General features: G+C 41.7%; 2 protein-coding genes across 2 annotated transcripts; one reads left to right on the plus strand and one right to left on the minus strand.

The window, feature by feature from the left end:
- Nucleotides 1-154: 154 nt before the first annotated feature.
- Nucleotides 155-11627, minus strand: polr2b (RNA polymerase II subunit B). Its single transcript, XM_066641815.1, has 25 exons — nt 11506-11627; nt 10833-10905; nt 10363-10513; nt 9734-9846; nt 9197-9416; nt 8641-8799; nt 8211-8375; nt 7794-7990; nt 7417-7536; nt 7094-7280; nt 6532-6675; nt 6286-6425; nt 6045-6156; nt 5354-5508; nt 4965-5163; nt 4681-4849; nt 4045-4141; nt 3827-3921; nt 3404-3654; nt 2966-3055; nt 2224-2331; nt 1914-2027; nt 1153-1313; nt 835-1030; nt 155-465 (listed from the first exon to the last, which is right to left on the minus strand). The coding sequence occupies exons 1-25, from the start codon at nt 11522-11524 to the stop codon at nt 376-378; spliced, it is 3525 nt and encodes a 1174-aa protein (XP_066497912.1). The 5' UTR covers nt 11525-11627; the 3' UTR covers nt 155-375.
- Nucleotides 11628-12068: 441 nt separating this feature from the next.
- On the plus strand, nt 12069-18732 carry noa1 (nitric oxide associated 1). The gene is made up of 8 exons (XM_066641748.1): nt 12069-12527; nt 12790-13660; nt 13933-14097; nt 14926-15137; nt 16066-16197; nt 16735-16851; nt 17452-17569; nt 17823-18732. Exons 1-8 carry the CDS (start codon nt 12147-12149, stop codon nt 18035-18037), a joined length of 2211 nt encoding a protein of 736 aa, XP_066497845.1. The 5' UTR covers nt 12069-12146; the 3' UTR covers nt 18038-18732.
- Nucleotides 18733-20186: the final 1454 nt, after the last annotated feature.

The raw sequence follows: 20186 nt of genomic DNA on the forward strand, positions 1-20186 counted from the left end.
ACAGTCCCCCAGAGCAGGACTTGATCCCACAACCTCCAAGTCCAAGCTGTGTGACTGTGACACTACCAGCTGTGTCACCTATCATTAAACATAAGTGTAATAATAGAAACACAGTAAAGAAAAACCCTCTGCAACAGTTTAAAAATGAAAGCAATTTATTTGAATCAACATTTTACAAAAACAACTAAGAACAGATGTCATCACTTCCAAAAAAACAACAGTTCAGAACTACTTTGATAAAGTAGACGTGTAGACGTACGCAGGTGGAGCCTGGGCGAGTGAGTGCACTCAGTTTCAGTAATGAATCCTCCTCCTAAGTTCAATAACCCAAGTTCTAGACTCCTGTTTTTCTCCATGATTCAGTGGCACAGGTGTTTAGCTGGTCATCATTCGAGGTGCGATGCTCATAGACATCAGCTCCTGGAACAGAAGCTTACAGGCGTACGGCAGCCGGACCAGAGAAATCTGAAAATCACCCATTCAGAGAGACAGAGGTTAGGTTTTCCCCAATTATATCACATTGGTAACATACTGCACATGACCCTACCCTCCTCCAAAAGGAGCATAGTGTCGTTTCTGAAGTGCTGAGCCCAGAGTAGCAAATACAGGGGCTATATTCTCCTTATTACAAGTCAGTGAAACATCACGCTGATTTTGAAGCTGGAATTTTAATGTAAATATATTACGTAGTGTTTCTTTAATGTCGGGAGTAATGTTGGACGAGCAGTGGGCGTTTATAATGTATCTACAAAATTATGTGTTTGTAATTTAATGCAGTTTAAAACAGCTACTTTAAAGAATAAGCAAAAAGAAATAAGGGGTCCCGGCACCCACCTGAGTCTTGTTCCTGCAGCCTCTGCACTCGTAGGTGTGTGTGCGTGTGTTGGCGATGGCCATGAGGCCGCACAGATTGCACACGTGCACTTGGTAGGGGTCAGAGGCCTCGAACAGACGCTCCCTCAGGAACTGTGCAGCTCCGTGAGCAATCTGACAATCTCTCTCCATCTCTCCGAAACGCAGACCACCATCACTGTACACATTACATACATAAACTCTCAAGTTTGATTGTGCATTTGAATTCAGGTTTCATTTCTGGTTTGAAAGCTTGGTCAGTGTAAACAGCACAAGTAAAATCAGAAACAAGTGTCTCACCGTGATCTGCCCTCCATGGGCTGCCTGTTGAGGATCTGGACAGGGCCGCGAGCTCGTGAGTGGATCTTATCGTCCACCATGTGCTTCAGGCGCTGGTAGTAGGTGGGTCCGATGAAGATCTGAGAGGTCAGTTTACGACCCGTGAACCCGTTGTATAACACCTACAAAAGAAGAGAGAAAGCAGGGTGAGGGTGAGACTTGTAGCACATCCACTGGGTTTGCATGATTGTATTTCAAGTGTTTCTAGAATCTTATTTGAGAAGCTTGTTGGTCACAGTTTGTGGGGCACTAAGGAACCGCAGCAGGTAGTGTCGCAGTCACACAGCTCCAGGGGCCTGGAGGTCGTGGGTTCGATTCCTGCTCCGGGTGACTGTCTGTGAGGAGTGTGGTGTGTTCTCCCTGTGTCTGCGGAGGTTTCCTCCGGGTGACTGACTGTAGGAGTGTGGTGTGTTCTCCCTGTGTCTGTGTGGGTTTCCTCCGGGTGACTGTCTGTGAGGAGTGTGGTGTGTTCTCCCTGTGTCTGCGGAGGTTTCCTCCGGGTGACTGACTGTAGGAGTGTGGTGTGTTCTCCCTGTGTCTGTGTGGGTTTCCTCCGGGTGAATGTCTGTGAGGAGTTGGTGTGTTCTCAACTCCAACTAGTCCAACTAGTCTGGAAAGTCTTCAACTAGTCCAACTAGTCACCAACTCCAAGTAGTCTGGAAAGTCTTCCTCCTCTAGCTACTTTTCTACTGTGTATATGTAAGAAAAAACTGGCTACTGACCTCATTTCCTCTCAGGTGGTAACCATACTCAGACAGCAGGTTGGAGACTTTCTGCACATTCACAGCGTCATTGAAAGGTGTGGCATCACCGATCTCCCCTTTGTTTGCAGAGACCTGGTAAGATCCAGAAATGCACTTTAATGCTCTTGAAGGCAGTTTTGGACAACTGTTTTACGACGATGTATAACACTTCCAGTGTTAGATTTAGTTTCGATTACCTTGACAATTTAAACACTACGCGGTTTTATTTAAAATAATTCTTTACACAAATATTTGAACAAAACTCTCTCAAAACTGAGAAGCAAAGTACCTTCCCCTGCAGACACTCGATCAAATGGCCGACTGTCATTCTGGAGGGGATGGCGTGGGGGTTGATGATGATGTCTGGGGTGATTCCCTCACATGTGAAAGGCATGTCCTGCAGAGAGAGAGCTCCATGTTTTAGGAAACACTTCAGAAGACTATTGGTACTTCATTATTAGCAATGCCTACAAAAACAACACAGCAAAACATTCCCCTCTCTGTAAACCTAAGCAAACCCGGAGGTCTCTCCTCAGTTTTAACTGTATGGCTTGTGAGGTCTGATCATTAATTTGTCTGTAACGAAGTTGACATGCGAGTCCAGATGTTGCTGCAGGGGCTTGTCTCTGTTTATGGAGTACATCCTGAAAGTGAAGCTATGTACGTCTCAGTCTAAACAAGCTAAAACATCAAGGACCGAGACCTGACCACAGATCTCCAAACAGTCCAGACGGGGTATTAACAACTCACAAGTGGACTCACAGCCGCCATTTTGTGTGCAATGTCTCTATTATTAATCTGTGTCTTTCTTTCTGTCGCTGTAGAAAACGGGAGCAAATCTTTCTTTATTGTTGAATGCACCCAAAGTGAGTGCACAAGCTTATTCAAAAAAAGAAGTCACATCTAACCCTGGCTATTTACTTATTTATTTAATCAGAGCTATAATAAAAGCACTACCACATCCTCGCTGCAGACACATGATAAAAGCTCCAGCTGCTAGCACAAATGTAAAGGAGGCTTGGTGCATTTACCTCCTGCCTGTACTGAATTCCACAGGTTCCCTTCTGTCCGTGTCGACTGGCAAATTTGTCGCCGATCTGAGGAATACGGACTGAGCGAACCTGAAAAGAAAGAACCAGAGAAAAAAAACCAGTATGAATTCAAAATTCAGGCTGATGAATCTGTCAAGGGTTAATCACATCAGGAGCAGAATGAAACATCTCTGTAGTTAGATTTATTACAAAAACCAGACATAGTCCACAGAGATCACACTGCTTACAAATTCATACACTACTAGCGCACTGGTAAAGCCACACGCAGGAAAGCCTGCCGTCATTGAGCAGGTTCATGCACGCGCAGTAGTTACAACATGCTACTCGTGATTATTAGTACGTTTTAGGTGCTTTTGTGGCTTTTAGTTTTGGGTTTACTCGTCTCTCTCCCACTTCATACAAAGCCTGCTAACGTACCCGGATCTTGCAGAATTTGTAGCCCTCCTGGTTGAGGGTGACCATCACTTGATCGACGATGCCAGTCTCACTGGTGCGGAGGAAAGTGCTGCAGTCTCTCTTGGTGTAGCGCCGGTTCGTACTGTCCAGCTCATCGTCATTCTCTGGTAGAGTGACCGTTTTACCGATGATTACGTCCTCTCCGGAGACACGGACACCAGGGGCGATCAGTCCGTCATCGTCCAGTTTATCGTAGATAGCGTGTCGCATACCTGCAGTGGGTGTGAGAGAGGAAACAGAAACACAATGCGATTTGTTAGACCCTGACCCCCAAAAAAATTCGGGCCACCTGATAAAGACGCTCATATATTTGGAAAAACATAATAAAAGCTTTATTTGTATAAGAGGTTTACTATCACAAATCAATTTTAACCAGCAGCTCACCTTGACACTCTTCACGCTTGGGTTTCTCAAAGATCTCTTCCTGGTCAAAGCCTTTCTTTGACTCCTGCTCTTTATAAGAGCGGTAGAACACAGACCTACAACAATTTATCATTATCCATACAAACTGAGGATTGTATTTTGTATTTGTGTCATTTAACTGCACCAATATGAGGTTTTTTCACTCACAAATGCAGTTAACCAATGAAAGCAAAAGCTACCTGAAGAATCCCCTGTCCACGGCCGAGCGGTTCATGATGACAGAGTCCTCCTGGTTGTATCCAGTGTATGATGCAATGGCCACAATAGAGTTGATGCCTTTAGAAGACAAACACACACAAATATTCCAATAAAACTTCTTTTAAAAAGTTAGCAAAATGTATAATTGTAAACAAAAGCCATGATTAAAATTCTAAATAACGTTGGACGAATCCTATGTTTTGTTACAGAAAGAAATATTTGACCCAAAGAAAAGCTGTTTACTCCAAAGCCTGCACAGTTCATAAAACACATTCCGTTTAAAACAGCAAAATAATCAAATGCTGAAGCTAACGGTAACAAATTATTACATTTTATGACTTTATGATATTTATTTATTGTTTTAAGAATGTTAATATAATAATATTAAAATGTTTACATATGTCAAAAAAACGCTACAATGAATTTCACACCTCTTCTAACTGGCTAAACCACCACATGTTCACTAATAAACGTGACAAATTGCTTCCTCCAAACACTAATTAAAACAACACTATGGCAGATTTTGTACGTTTCTGTTTTGAAACTTATTTTTTCAAGCTTCTTATTCCTGGGGTATGAAACCTTGACTTGACTTTCTAATTAGGTTATAGCATCACCTGCTGGCAGCTCTCTGAAGCGCAGGTACTCCATGGAGCGCGTGGTGACCAGAGGCTTTTGGGGATAGTACAGCACATGGGCCAGAGTGTCCATACGAACATGGAAGTTAGTGATGTAGACTCCCATAGCCTGCTTCCCCATAGCGGACTGGTACGTGTTCCTGGGAGACTGAGTACGCAACACAACACTGTTACTTTTCTGAGTAAAAAATTAACACATTGCAAAATTAACAAAACAGCGTTTAACCAGGGGTGTTCAAACATGTGCGTATGTGTCCGTGTACCTGATTGTGATCGGGGAAAGGTATGATGGAGGCACATACTCCCAGGATCATAGAGGGGTGGATCTCACAGTGAGTATAGGTGGAGCAATAAGCCACGCCCTTCTCCTGGAGGTCATCTGGGGTCATGGCCAGCATCACAGTCTCTTCCTCTAATGTATCAATATACTCCACCACTCCACTCGCTACCAGGTCCTGCCAACTACACACACACACACACACACACACACATGTATTTTTAATAAACTCCAAAAGGTGAAATGCATCTCAACAAATGCTTAAATACCACAAATAGCCTCGCATTAAAATATAATATTTTTTCCCCTTTTCTAACAGGAAAACACTTCTATAAAGTGTCACACACTCCTAGTGTGTTATGAGGGATCATGTACCTGTAGTTATTGTACTCTCGTTCTTTAAGCTGGTCAATGTGGCGCCTCTTCAACAGCAGTTTTTGCTTCTCAACAATGAGCAGCGGTCTGCAGATTCGTCCGGCATCTGTGTAAATCCGGATCTCTCTCTCTCTGATGTCCCGGATCATGGAAACCTGAACAAGAACAACAAGCTCCAGTTAGGAACATTTAGTTCACTCAAACAAAACTGAGTCTGTTTTTACTGAGTCTGGAATGAATCAAGCAAGAACTACTGGATGATCACTGAGGAACATAACCATAAAACCATAAAATATCTCATTTTTAAAGCTTTTTTTTTATTATTCTATTTTTTTCACAGTGTTTAATCCCTAAATATCAGACGTCTTAAATTCTATCTCTTCCCAACAACACACAGTGCCACCAGCCTCAAAAAAGTCAGAGATATGTTAAGCCAATGCACCTATTCTTCTCAAACTGTGCCTGGTGAAGCTCCACTGAAAAGTTGAGGGCATCCTCAGAGAATGACCTGCTATATCAGCTGACGGACACATGTGCTATCTGGCACCGTAGGGGGCTGTCCTTCTCCACCCCCCGCCCCCAGAGGGCAAGTCTAATTCTGTTCTCAAGGACTCCTAGCATCGGACGGCCAAGGCGTCACACCTGGATTCAAACCTGTGGTCTCCAGGTAACAAATTTAATTTTCACTTACCTCAGACACGATGATGTCCATCTGCCTCCTCAGTTTCCTTAGAGTGTTCATCAGCTGTTCAGGGTCTTTATGGATGCCCACCCAGCAGCCATTCACAAAGATCTTAGTGGCACTAGACAAATCACATTGAAAACCACAGTGGGGTATTATCCACGCTGTCTACCAACCCTTTAAGACAGTTATGAGTTATGGTAATATATATTTCAGCCTCCAGCTCCTAAGAGATAAAGTATCCACTGACTCTGCAATGGCAGCAGGTGAGATTTCCTCCAGGTTCTCCATGCTCCACTCCTCCAAGAACTCCAGAATGGGGGACGGCTGGGACCCCACAGAGATGTATGCCATGAGCGCCAAGTTCTTCACTAAACCTACAGCATGACCCTGTGGAGAGGGGAAAAAAATAAATCACATACAAATGAAGGATGTTCCACTAGATATTTAAACAAGGCCTTGATGTGGGGTTATTGTTTAAAGGGGTCAGTGGTACCTCAGGGGTCTCAGCAGGGCACACCATGCCCCACAGAGTGTTGTGGAGCTGCCGGGGCTTGGCCAGCTTGCCGTCTCGGCCGATGGGGGAGTTTACACGCCGCAGATGTGACAAAGTGGAGGCGAACGTCAGTCTGTTTAACACCTGCAGACGATCAAGGCATTGTTACATAAACTGGAGAATAACAGAAATCTGTAAAAAATGCTAAAATAAGAATGTTCTGACTAACTGAGTTAAACGTGTTCTTTTTTTTCTTCCAGAAATTGCTACCGATGTAGGCTCTCTCAGGATTTCACATTTAGATAACCACTTTCTCCTTAAAGCAACACTAAGTAGTATTTTTACCCTAAAATTACAGCTTCAAAATCATTGTGAAGTTTCTCTGACGTGTTCTAGTCAGCAATATCCAAATTGATAAACATTGTAAAGAGCTGAAACCTTTGTATAAACAACCGCAGCTAGAACCTAAGCAAAGTCCCTTTTTCTTCTTTTATGAGCCAAGAAAAAGGAGTTTGAATCTCTGAAACCCACTTCACACAATGAAACTGCAGCCTGTAGCTACCTGAGACACGCCAGCTCTGGCCTGGTGGGCTTTCTTGACATCCCCCCAGTTGCCCGTGGCCAGAGAATACTTCAGCCCATCTGAGATGATCCGGGTTTTAATGGCCAGCTCCAGGTTAAAGTCCTTTCCTCGATCAATAAACTTCTGTGCGTAGATCCTGATCTCCTTCAGCAGGTTCTTGAACATTCTGCAAGATGATAAAAGTTTGAATAGATCATCAGAGCAGGTCACACAATATCTGCTGCCTGAAGATTAAATAATTATCATTTTCCTTCTATTATAAGATATGGAAAAATTGAGAAAACCATTCTGACTGTTCTCACCCTCGGAAAAGGAAAGCAAGTAGAGGTCCAGCCAAGTCCAGTCTTTTGTTGCCATAGTGATCCCTGTCATCCAGCTCTCTTCTGCCCAGGGCTGCGAGCAATAGTCTGTGCACCATATAACTACATCGAAAAGAAAGTGTGTTAATATAAATAATTATAGGCATTAATTCAGAGTTTGCTACAGATTAATATTTTATTGGTCATAATTATATGACAGAACATACTGTTTCCATGTTTTTGTTCAGCCAATAGTCACTACAACCTCCAGCATGCGTTATGTGAATCCTCAAACAACCACCAGAAAGTCTCTAAACCCCTATTGTTCTACACATAGCTCGGTTTAGACCCTTTAAAGTACAAACTATGGCAAAACTCACCCTAAAAAGTAGGCCTTCTTGGTCTCACAGAAGTCAGACACACCCACATGGGGCAGAACTTCCTTCTGCAGCACCTCTTTGGCGTACTTTATTCTCCTCTCCTTGGTAACACCAGGTTTGGCTCCCCTAGAGCCGATGAAGTTCAGAGCCACGTTTTGCTCCTGGATCACAAAGGCTTCATCCAAAGATGGCTTCACCTAAGTGTATGGTGAGAAAGATTTGTTTAATTAATTAACTGAGATTAGATTAATTAAAGCAGTCATGTTAGCAGGACTTTTACCACCCAATAGTTGGTGTAGTGGCAGTGTTATTGGGTAGGAACATTGTTTTTGGAATAGCAACTCCTGGACTGTTGATTTGATGTGCTATATTAAATCTCTGACAAATGATTCATGAAAATAAAAAGCAAGAAATTACCATCTCCATCATTTCAGGGTCGTCAAAGTCATAGATGATGTGCTCCAAGATGTCCCTATCGGACACGAAGCCCAAGGCTCTGAACACAATGATAATGGGCACTTCCTGTCGGATGTATGGTAACGTGGAGACGATTCTCTGACCAATGGCGCTTTTCTTAACACCCTAGAAACAGAAAAAGCCCAAAAACATCAATACACCACTCGCTACACACACATTAATCTTTTTAGTGCTATTCATACGCATTCAGATTCTGAGGAAAAAGATACAAGGTGAAATACAAAAGAACTAATGTTGAAGAATGTACTACTGTAGAGAACATAAAAAACAATTAAACAGAGCAGGAAGAACAGAAGAGAAGAAAGGGTTAAGTACAAAGTATGTTGGAAAACGTAGGGAGTATTGGGTGTGTGCATGTGTGTCATCTGACCTGTCCTCCTCTGGCCATCATGCTGACCCAGATGGAGCTGGTGGGTCTGGATGAATTCTCCAGACATGACCTGCACTCGGCTGTGTACGCATACTTAGAGTCTTTCTTTGCAAACACATACACTGTGTTGGTGGCCATCTTCTCCTGAGCAATAAGAACCTGCAAGAACACACCGGATTCAGTCATGAGGATGCGTGAATAAATGATTTGGAATGAACAGAAATGGAAAGATTATTCCAAGGAAAATACAGTTCACATTCAGTAAGGGGCAACAAGATCCTGTATGAACTTTACTACACATTGTCAAAGGAAGAACAACATCTGGATTGAGTGGTTTTGGTCCTTCTGTGCTTCCTAAGCTACATTCGGGTTTGGCAAGAAGGTGCCAACACAAAGTAACCACATTACTTTGACATTTTTTACAACTCTATAATTTACTTTAGCATCTTTCTTTGGTTAACGATCATTCAGTAAGACATTTATAAGATCAGAGAGAGCTTTATTACTCTATCCCAGGCTTTTTCATTAAATGATTATTAAACTGTCCCCCTCTGACCTTCTCAGAGCCGTTGATAATGAAGTAGCCCCCGGGATCCAGAGGACACTCGTTCAGCTCACACAGATCACGATCCGTCAAGCCGCTGAGCAGACAGTAGGTGGAGCGGAGCATGATGGGAATCTTGCCGATGAAAGTTTTCTGGTGCTGCGTCTGAAGCTGTTCCTCTCCCTCTTTAATGATGGTTTTTGTGATGTCCACATAAAGAGGAGCGGAGTATCTAAACAAAGTAACAGATCAATCAAACTTCACCTTCCAACCTCACACCAAGCCATGATTTGCTTAATCAGCCCTCTCCTTTTATAAAAAGCGTATTCTGGGGAACACTTGAGTTTAAACTACACAGAAACAGATTTAGAGACATCGCTCCTGCTCTCTTCCACTCCTCGCTTCCTCCCGAATCATCAAGGTTAGGAGGACAGCTGTTAAACAAGGACTGCAGGAGCCAAAGCTTTGGATACAGCCTGTGTTTACCTCACATATGACTGAAAGACTGGTGGAAAGTGGAGGGACATGCTTCCCGACAGTCAAACTCACGTGAGGTTTCGAAGCCGGGCTTCGTTGGGCATCATGGGCGAGGGAGCTCCATCTCTTTCCCAGTGTGTGGGCTTGGACAAGTAGATCTGCTCAAATTTCAGCAGATACCGAGGCTGCAAACAAAAAACATAGTTTTAAGTAAATTTATTTATAAAGCACTTTTAAAACAACTTACAAAAAGTGAGCAAAGTGCTGTGCATTTAAAACATAACATCAACTAACAACAAAACACAAACCCAAATGTCTACAATTTCCACTGTTCATTGCTCAAATGAGAGTCTGTATTAAATAGGCTTTAGCCCTGTTTTAAAAGATTAAACTGAGGAGGCATAACGAATGGAGAATGGAAGAGAGTTCCACAGACTCGGGGCATGAGTTTCAAACGAGTTCTGGGCACAAATAACAGATCCTGCGAAGAAGATCTCAGCGCTCGCTGATTGGTGGAAAAAGAAAGCATGCTGCTGAGATATATATATATATATATATATATGGGTGCACACCCATTAAGTGCTTTAAAAACAAATAAAACAACCTCATATTAAACAGAGTGAATGTAACAGTCTGTAGACAACTCTGTGTCACTTTGCCCTCAAACATCTTCAAATATATGCATGTGTATGGCCGCTTACCGGTTCCTCCACCTCTCCAGAGGTGTGCTGGGCCTCAGCCTGCAGGTCTATGGGTGGTGCGTCCTCCACAATCCTCTGAACAGACATCTGTATGAACTCGTCAAAGGAGTCCAGCTGCTGCCGCACCAAGCCCTTCTCGTCGAAGTAGGAACTGAAGGGGAAGCATATGGTAAACACCATAAATTAACAATGAACACAGTAGTACGCCAAAAGACACCCACATTTGGTCAATTAACATCTTTTACCTTTTAACATGTTCTAAAATTACTACAAAGAAAATCATCATAGGGCTCTAATATAACGGTGAACATAACATTGCATCACCACTCCCTCCATATCATTGTTTCTTCTGTAATCATTTGACACTATTCCTTAGGACACTGCAGTAATTTCATTTTACTCTGTGTATTTTATACTTGCGTCAGTGTCTGAAAGGAAATATCACAGATTGTATAACTCCATCCCAGTACCTAATAACAATCCAGCAGGCTTCCTGCCAAAGATCAGCGGTGATCTCATCATCATCTTCATCATATTGAATATCTAGAGCAAGAGAGGCAAGGGTTGTTGAGTATCATACACTGAAGTATAGCATGCAAAGAACAATTTGGGCTATTTACCTTTGCTGCATGTAGCAGACACTCGTATTCAATATTTATCTCTTAAAGTAACACTGGAAATGATTTGGTGTTTTTGCTCCTGAGCTGTGAGAATGTCATTGCATTCACCCACATTCGCATTAGTGAGGTCTGGTACTGACGTTATATCTCTTCAGCTCAGCACATATTATACTGGATGATACTCCAGTGTCTAAATGTGTTTCATCTGAATATTACACAACTAGCTAGGTGTGCAAAAACTTTGGAGATATAGTAACGTTATACTGATATATAAGCGTTACTGATAAATAGGACTGCCACAGAAATGTATAAACTGTGTTTACTTCATATTAGCTGCCAGAAACCGCTCTTTACCTTCAGCAAATATGAAAGAAACCGCAATAAATTTAAGGCATCTTTAATAATTAAACCGGTGCTACTGAGCTAACGAGCTAACTGTGTTTTTAAACACAAGCTCATGAACAAATAAAGAGATTTAAGAAGAAGAACCGGGTCCTGTCTGTCTTTACCGCTTCCCACATACCTTCATCTTGATCATACATCTTGTTTATTCGTTATTTGTGTTCTTGTTTACAGTAAACAAGCTAAAAGACGTTTAGCTAAAACGCGCTTTATCCGTTCAGTGAACGGTAGCCTGTGCTGTGGCGTCACTACCTTTAGGAAAGGGTCACAGGCTCGATCCCAAACGGCGCCTAGGCCCTGCTCGTTTCTCCCTGTTCGCTCTGTTCATTTTTCTAATAGAAAGTTCAGTTTGTTCAGATAATTTAAGCTCAAAGTCAAACCAGGCCTTGTATAATCCACAACTATGGGCTTAAGTTTACTGGCTACAGAAACAGAAAATAAAGGTTGTGGAATAGCCCCTTCTCCGTCGAAGTGCACTTATAGGGAGTAGGGAGCTATTTAAGACATACCCCACCTTTATTGTGTATTTAACGTTCACTTACAACATTTAGACAATTTATTTTTTTAGTCATAAATTTGAAATTAAATAACTGCTTACCATTTTTAGTTATAAAATAATGCGATTAAAAATATATATAATTGGCTTCCGGTTACACGTTTTGTCAGCGACGGAACAAGCACGCCCCCTTTCTTCACGTGTGGTCATGAGGATATTATATTATTTAGAAACGTACATTTTTACACACTTCACTTGTTGGAACTATGTTTAAATTAATAAAACTCCCAGCGGCTCCTCTTTCTTCCTGGAAGTGTTTGAGAAGTGTGTCACTCTGGAGAGAGCTGCAGAAAAACCCACTGTGTCACCTTTACTTTGGGTTTGGGTCCAAAGGCAAAAGACACTGTTGTGTCCAAAGAGCTGCAGCTTTGAGATTTCACAGCACTGCAGCTTCTTCCAGGAAATGCGTGGAAGCAGCAGGAAAAAAACACATTCCACTTCAATCTAAATCAAAATCAGAGACATATACTTCAGTGGAGCCAGATAAAGAAGAGGAGTTTACTTTCCCAGAATTTTCTGAAAGTCTGGACCAAGAAGAACGTTTTGAGCAACTTCAACTAACAGAGGCCCTCAAGCTGAAAGCAGAGGTGGGGATTTCAACAATATTTGATCGTTATCCTAATATATTTTTATTGGTAAATATGAACTGAAATGAAATACTACAAGTGTATTCACAGGTCTAAACAACTGCCTAACTCATTAAAGATGACTTAATAATTGCTATATTAGTTTTTAAATAATTAGATGTAGCAGATCATATGACATTTTATAAATAAAAAGACTGTCGTTTGTGCATGTGTCTAATGGTATGATATGATTTTGTTTTAAACCCATTCCACTCACATCCAGATTAAAGAGGATAAAGCTCCTAAAGTGACAAGTTCTGAACTGCGCCATAAATCTCTGGAGCTGCAGCTGAGGGCTTTGAAAGATGTTGCCAAGGAGGAGGAGGTGGAAGAAAATGCATCCATTGAGTTCCACGATATCGGATTCCCTCTGGAGAAATCTTCCAGGAAGAAGAAAGTGAAGAAAGAGCAGAAGGTCTACGGGACGCCAGACTCTGAAGTGCCGGTCAGTGACACTTGCTGCTCTGGATGTGGGGCACTGATGCACTGCACCGTCCCCGAGGTCCCAGGTTACCTGCCCAGTGAAAAGTTCAAGCGGTTAATGGAGGAAGACAAGTTGAAGAAAGCTGTTTGCCAGCGCTGTTTCCTTCTTATCCACCACCAGAAAGCTCTGAATGTGACTATGTCCAAGGAGGAATACAGAAAGATTGTCAGTAGGATCAAATCTGAGAAGGCACTTGTTTTGTTGATTGTGGATCTTCTTGATCTTCCAGACTCTATTATCCCTGACCTTCCTGAGCTTGTGGGAAGAAACAAGCATGTCGTGATTTTAGGAAACAAAGTGGACTTGCTCCCCAGAGATTCTGAGAATTACCTGCAGCGAATAAAACGGCAGATGGCGCAGCATTGCGCCGATGCAGGAATTCCCACTCCTGACCACAAGGACATCCACCTCATTAGTGCCAAAACTGGGTATGGAATAGAGCCACTGATCACAAGGCTGCAGACGTCCTGGAAGTACAAAGGAGATGTTTACCTGGTCGGGACTGCCAACGCTGGCAAGTCCACGCTTTTCAACACACTCCTTGATTCAGATTTCTGCAAGTCCAGAGCGTCCGATGTGATCCACAAGGCCACAATATCACCATGGCCAGGTAAGGTGACAGTGGAGTGAAATAATTCTCTCAGTATCTTGATATGACGTAAAAGACCAAATAATCCCAAACACTTTCAGACAGTCAGTGGATTGATTTATTGTTCTGAGAAATGTACTCCCTCCACTTTAGAATATCAATAAAGGGTGGTTATTAAAAAATATGATAGGAGTGAACTAAATCACAATATATGTATCTAATAGGGTGCATATTTGTCACTTATTAAGTTTTGCAATTAAATACAGCCCGTTTTTTTTCCCTTCTTTATAAAGGGACAACACTAAACTTGCTGAAGTTTCCTATCATCAACCCAACACCGTACCGACTGTCTCGGAGGTTGGAGCGTCTGCGGCAAATGTCCCAGGAGACAGAGGAGGACATGAACCCTGAAGAGCTCAAGAAGATCAAACAGTTCAGCAGGCAGGGATACCTAGTTGGTGAGTTGGAGGCAATGTTTGGAACATTGCTGTGAAGATTGGATGAGCCCTTTGAGAATTATGGAGCTTTTCCACTGCATGGTACCTACTCTACTCAACTCGGCTCCACTCAGCTTTTTGCTTTTTCATCAGGCAAATATGGTACTTTTTAGTACCTGCTCACTTTGTGAAGCAATACAGACGACTAGCAAATACTTTCACTCTGTAAAATCTCAAATCTACAGCAGAGATCACATTTGTTTTTATCAAACTCAAAACGGCAGCTTGTAAAATTACACCGTGGTGTTTTAAAGAGGTTCAAATGCTCCTCGGATCGGTGGCTGAATCAAAGAATCCGGTGAGATGCTGCAACAAGGAAGGAACAAACTCTGCTTATCCGTCTGAACTGATAACAGAGCTGTGTTCAGTTCCAAACGATGACAACAAGCCAAAACAAAATGAGTAAACATAGCTTTCCTGCCGCCATTGTTGTGGTTTCCGAAACTTGCTCTCCTTTTTAGAGATGGAGATTTACAATGTCACTGGCCACCGAAAAGCGAGTAGAGTTGTGTAGAGTAGGTACCATGCAGTGGACAAGTGCCATTAGTGTGATGTGGTGCTGAAGTTTACTTATTAGTTTTGGATTACAGACACCACATCAACTTATCTCAAAGGTACAAGATGGAGCGCCAGCAAATACTGTTCCACTGCTCTAGAGCCCAACTAGTAGGGACATAACGGGAAGTTTGTTTGTGGATAGCTACATTTGTTACAAGTCAGTGTAAATTTAGGAATGGTTTGCAGCAATGCACATATATTTAACTCCATGTTCCTGTGTAACTGTTGTAGGCCGCATTGGGAGAACGTTCAAAGTGGATCAGTCGTCTAGAAAAAAACTGGTGGAGTTTGATCCTGACAGTCTCAGCTTTGGAGAGGACCCGAAGGAAGACAATTTTGGAAAGCCAAGCACAGAGCCCACTGAAGAGCCAGAGATACCCTACAACGACATCAAAGATGCTCACTGGTTCTACGACACACCTGGCATTATGAAAGATCATGATGTGAGTCTTTAAGATATTAGTCCTGATGGCTTGGATCAGTCCAATGGTTTTCAAATCCTGGTCTTGCACTCTACCAGTCCAAACACATCGGAAGCAACTAATAAACAAGGTTTGAGTGAGTTCTAGAACAGGGAGAACATTACAACATGCAGTGCAATTGTAATTCAGGTTGAGAAGCACTGGCTTAGTCTATTAAAGGGATGTCTGTAAATTATAAAAATATATATCAAATTATATCAACCACTTTAGGAAGATTTTTTTTAGAAAACAACTCGTATACAAGTCATATACAAATGTTTACGGTAATGCCTTGTAGCTGTCATTGACGTCGTATGATTTTGAGGGATCTCACTTTTCTTCATGATGTAGAAAATTATACATATCTGGAGAGAGAGACTTGTCAGGAGAATAAATTCAGCAGGAAACAAATGTGTGTTCTCCCCGTGTCCGCGTGGGTTTCCTCCGGGTACTCCGGTTTCCTCCCACAGTCCAAAAACACACGTTGGTAGGTGGATTGGCGACTCGAAAGTGTCCGTAGGTGTGAGTGAATGTGTGTGTGTCTGTGTTGCCCTGTGAAGGACTGGCGTCCCCTCCAGGGTGTATTCCCGCCTTGCGCCCGATGATTCCAGGTAGGCTCTGGACCCCCCGCGACCCTAAATTGGATAAGCGGTTACAGATAATGGATGGATGGATGGAAACAAATGTTAATTTAAGATCTATTTTTCCAATAAAAGGCAGCATCTGTATGCACAAAAGACTGAAGTCGTCAGAGACCTGCTAGGTTTGCTGAGAAACACAAGCATTAAAATCACAGATGAGCACCTGTGAAAGAGGAATTTACCCAATTGCCTAGGATCCAATACCAATTTATTAATGACTTTAGTGTGCGCCCATTATTTGTTGAATTGACTTCATCTTTATTTACCAGGTTCTCAGCTTGTTGAATGAACAGGAAGTGAAGTTGGTGGTGCCTACACATGCCATAACCCCTAGGACTTTTATACTGAAACCTGGAATGGTGTTATTGCTGGGAGCTTTGACACGTATCGATTACCTGGAGGTAAGAATCATAAGCCTGTAAAGTATTCATCACTGCTATTTATTTTATATGAAACTGGAGCACTGAGCATGCATTAACGGTGCCAGTGGGGCCAGGAACAGCCTTAGTAACCAGGGAGACTGATGTTGATCTACATATAAGAATATGATAGGTCTGTAAAGTGAGCTTGAACGGAATGGGTGAGGGAGGCCAGACCTCACTGCTGAGCCTTCTGGAGGTTTAATTGTGCCAAGCACTCATGGGCTTAATTGAGCCAAGCACTGATAAGGGGAGGTGCCTACTTGACGACCCCTGAGAAGAGCTGGAAGGATGAGAGTGGGTTGTGCACTCTGTGAATCTTTAATGGACTGGCATAAGATATTTTTCATCTTATCCTGTGTATAATTGCAGTTGAATTGTCCATTTTTAAATACATGTTTTATTTAAACAATATAAATTGGAAACAGTGGCAATTATAGTCCCACTAAAATCAGAAATTTAAAAAGTACCATCAGATTGTATTGGCAGCTTTTTAAAATCTACCTTTACGGTCCTCAGGGGAATGACTCTTGCTGGTTTACGGTCATTGCTTCATCCCAAATCCCAGTCCATATCACCAATTTGGAGAAAGCTGATGCCATCTACCAGAAACACGCTGGAGGCACACTGCTCACGGTGAGTTAAGCCTTGAACTGTGTAGGCACAACCTGCTGTAGCCAAAATCACCATTGGAGTTTTGTTTGCCTTGCCTCTCAGTGGTTTGTTTGTTCAACATGCACTGTGTAGTCAGGCTTTCTGTGTATACAGACCTTTTCCCCTTTTTCATTGTTACCTTCACAATACAGTGGCCTATAATAATTATTTACAAATAATTATATTGTATTAGGTATTATAAGTGATCTAGAGATAATTTCAAGTATACAGAAGGACATGTGTTAGTGATATGAAATTACCACACCATTTTTGCATAAGGGCCTTTAGCATTCATGGACTTTTGCATGTTTAGGGTTCATGGAAATGACTCCCCAGTGATGCAGAGGGCAGACTATATTTTTACATATATGTAGTTTATATATATATATATATATATATATATATATATATATAATGTGTTTATATGTAGTTTTAGCTGTAATAGTAGCTGTAATAGTCCTTAAGGAAATAACAATGGAAACAAATATAACTCTGTTCTGATTGTCCACTGTGAAAATATGTTGCCAACTTCAAACCAAGGGGAGAATGAGAGTTTTCATAACCCCGCTATTTTCTGTTTAGGTGCCAGTGGGTGGAGAAGAGCGCATGAAGGACTTTCCACCACTTGTGGCTCAGGACTTTGAGCTCCAGGGTCAAGGACTCAACACAGCAGTGACAGATATCAAACTCTCATCAGCAGGTAAACAAGAACATGCATCTGCATTGAGTAATTAACTAAGAATGAAGTTTCAGCATCATAAACATCACGCTGTTGTGACACATCAGTATTTAATGTCATTTTCTGAATGAATGAATCCCATTTACCCTTTGTAAATTGTCTGGAGATAGGTTTGACCATTAGATGCTCAGCTGTGTCATTGCAACCATATGTATCTAGCAGCTAGTGGCAGTATCCAAGCACACTAACTCATCAGCAATTTGTCCTGTCTCAGGTTGGGTTGCCATTACTGCTGCAGAAGGACAGCGCCTCCTGGTGCGAACCCATGCACCCAAAGCGGCGGGAGTGAGTTTGCGGAACCCACCGCTGCTCCCTCACATAGTCAACGTGAAGGGGGAACGTATCCGCAAGTCTCCGGCTTACAAAACAATTAAGCCCCAAGCCCTGATGGACAAATCCCTGCAGTCACAAAGTCGGAAGAGAAAATGACATGCACTTTCTGACGGGCTTCTGTCATGCTTACAATGATTTTCTATCGAAACAACACAGTTCATTACAGAACAATGCTCAGAGTTAAACCCACTTCTCTCCCTTCTACTCTTCTTGGAAGGCAGTAACGTCTCCCTAGATGTAACATTTCTGAGAGTTGATGTTCAGCCACAATAAGTGATGTCCAGTACTGGATGATTAGTTTTGGATCACAAAACCACTCCTGTTCTTCACAAACGCAGAGAGCTTTATACAACTCAAGCTGACACTTAGTATTGAGCATGGTACCTTTGGGCTCATGTGCAGCTGCTTTTCACCAGAGATTATACAACTTGAATGTGTCAAAAAGGTTGCAGCTTAGAGATGAATATATAAGGGGAGTATACATATGTATGGACATAAAGCATTTCATATTTTTGTGTTGAAGCTGGTGTATTTATACGTGTGTATGTATATATTATTAAAATATTCTTTCCTTAATGTTGATTTAATAAAATCTCTCAAGAATAAGGGATGCACACAACTGGGGATACAAAGACTTTTTATTTATATATTGGTTCTTTATATTCAGTACACACTGAACTGGAATTTCTCTTAAAAAGGGCCAATTAAATTTACTCAGGTACTAGATTACAATGGATTTATGTCAGAACTGTTCAAATGATACTATTGGACTACCTGCACACATCTGTAAAATGGGGGGAAAAATCATTTTTGCATTGTATTTTCATATTTCATATAAAAGAAAAAAGGCAATATGTGAAATCTCCAAAACATGTTGCACTATCAAACAAATGTACAGCAATATAACATTTAACCATCTATGAGTGCATTTTTAAGGGGGTGTTTTGGGCTATAAGTAGCTAATCAGTTACAGAACAAGGGCCTAGAGCTTGCTTTGGTATGATATCCAATATACATTATTGCACTAAAGGCATAAAATGTTTTTTGTCTTTTTCTTTTTACCCAATATGGCACAAACCCCAGCTGGACATAAGGACTCCAGTTATGGCCAAGTACTACTAAATATGTGAACGAAGGATATGATCAGTTTTAATAATCATAATCTTGCACTGTAATGTGCAGTACTGTTCAGTTCAATGCCAATTTAAAAAACAATTGCAGGAGAAAATGTGCCATCTTAAAATTTTTACCTCAGGACCACACTAATTAACAGAACAGTATTTAAAAAAAATTAAAAGAATCACATCCATATGATTGTCAGAGGCAACAAAGAAAGATGAAGGAATATGTACAGTGTTCTAGCAACAGATGTAGAAAATCATCTTTGGACCAAAATTGTGAAAACTCTGAAGACTAAGAAAAGGAGGAAAAAAAGAGCTCACAGGCCAACAGGAAGAGAATGTACAATGTAAGGTTTGCATACAAGGTTTCTAAAATATTTTGGTTATGCTGCCCTTACTGACTATATTACAAAGTTTAGTAGTTACTGCATGAAGGTAATGAACATAGGCAGATATTCTACAGTAAGTCAAGAGGCAAAGAGTCTGCTTGTTGTCAAGTGTCTTTACAAAAGACAGTGCCCAGGTCATGCACGCCAGTTTTAATGCTCGCTTTCATTCTCGTATTCACAGTCACTCTTTCTCTCTTTTCCCTCTCTCTCTCTCCGCTGGAGTGGAGCAGTACAAAGGGCTTGAGAACTGTGCGCTGCTCAGTTCTATTCAGAGTGGGACCACCTGGCTCTGTTCAATCTCAGCTCTCTGCAGGGATGGGAATGGACAGCAGTAGCCTTTTCTTGTGTGACAGAGTGGTAATGAGGGGGAAAACTTCATAAAGATAACTGTATCAGTTTCTATTCTCTACTGGTAGATCATGGCATTTATTGATGACTTTTAATTGTGACAGACCACACTGAAATGCAGGGCACTGGTTAGCAAACATTGTACCGTTGAACGAGATGAGGACTGATTCATTTCCGTAAAATTTAATGGACAGTGTTTTAAAGCAAAGATATTATTTCATCTTCTAAAGGAAACCGTTTTAAGTTCAAGGTTGCTGTGAGAATCGATGTGTCATTTCGATTCCAGATTTTATCATTAGACATTGTGACATAGAATATGTTCTTGCTTTCTTATTGTATGCCCAAGGGAGTCCTACAGAATGTAGTCGTTTCACTGTTTTGTTGCAG

Source organism: Hoplias malabaricus, chromosome 13 (assembly GCF_029633855.1).
Source record: "Hoplias malabaricus isolate fHopMal1 chromosome 13, fHopMal1.hap1, whole genome shotgun sequence".
Classification (NCBI taxonomy): domain Eukaryota; kingdom Metazoa; phylum Chordata; class Actinopteri; order Characiformes; family Erythrinidae; genus Hoplias; species Hoplias malabaricus.

Bases quoted from the DNA above. Each gene is read 5' to 3' on its own strand.
- polr2b (XM_066641815.1), bottom strand. The intron at 2,332-2,965 runs GTAAATGCACCA...CTCTCTCTGCAG, and splicing joins GAATTCAGTACAGGCAGGAG to GACATGCCTTTCACATGTGA. The intron at 1,031-1,152 runs GTGAGACACTTG...TAATGTGTACAG, and splicing joins CCCATGGAGGGCAGATCACG to TGATGGTGGTCTGCGTTTCG.
- noa1 (XM_066641748.1), top strand. From the start codon at position 12,147: ATGTTTAAATTAATAAAACTCCCAGCGGCTCCTCTTTCTTCCTGGAAG. The intron at 16,852-17,451 runs GTGAGTTAAGCC...TTTTCTGTTTAG, and splicing joins CTGGAGGCACACTGCTCACG to GTGCCAGTGGGTGGAGAAGA. The intron at 17,570-17,822 runs GTAAACAAGAAC...GTCCTGTCTCAG, and splicing joins TATCAAACTCTCATCAGCAG to GTTGGGTTGCCATTACTGCT.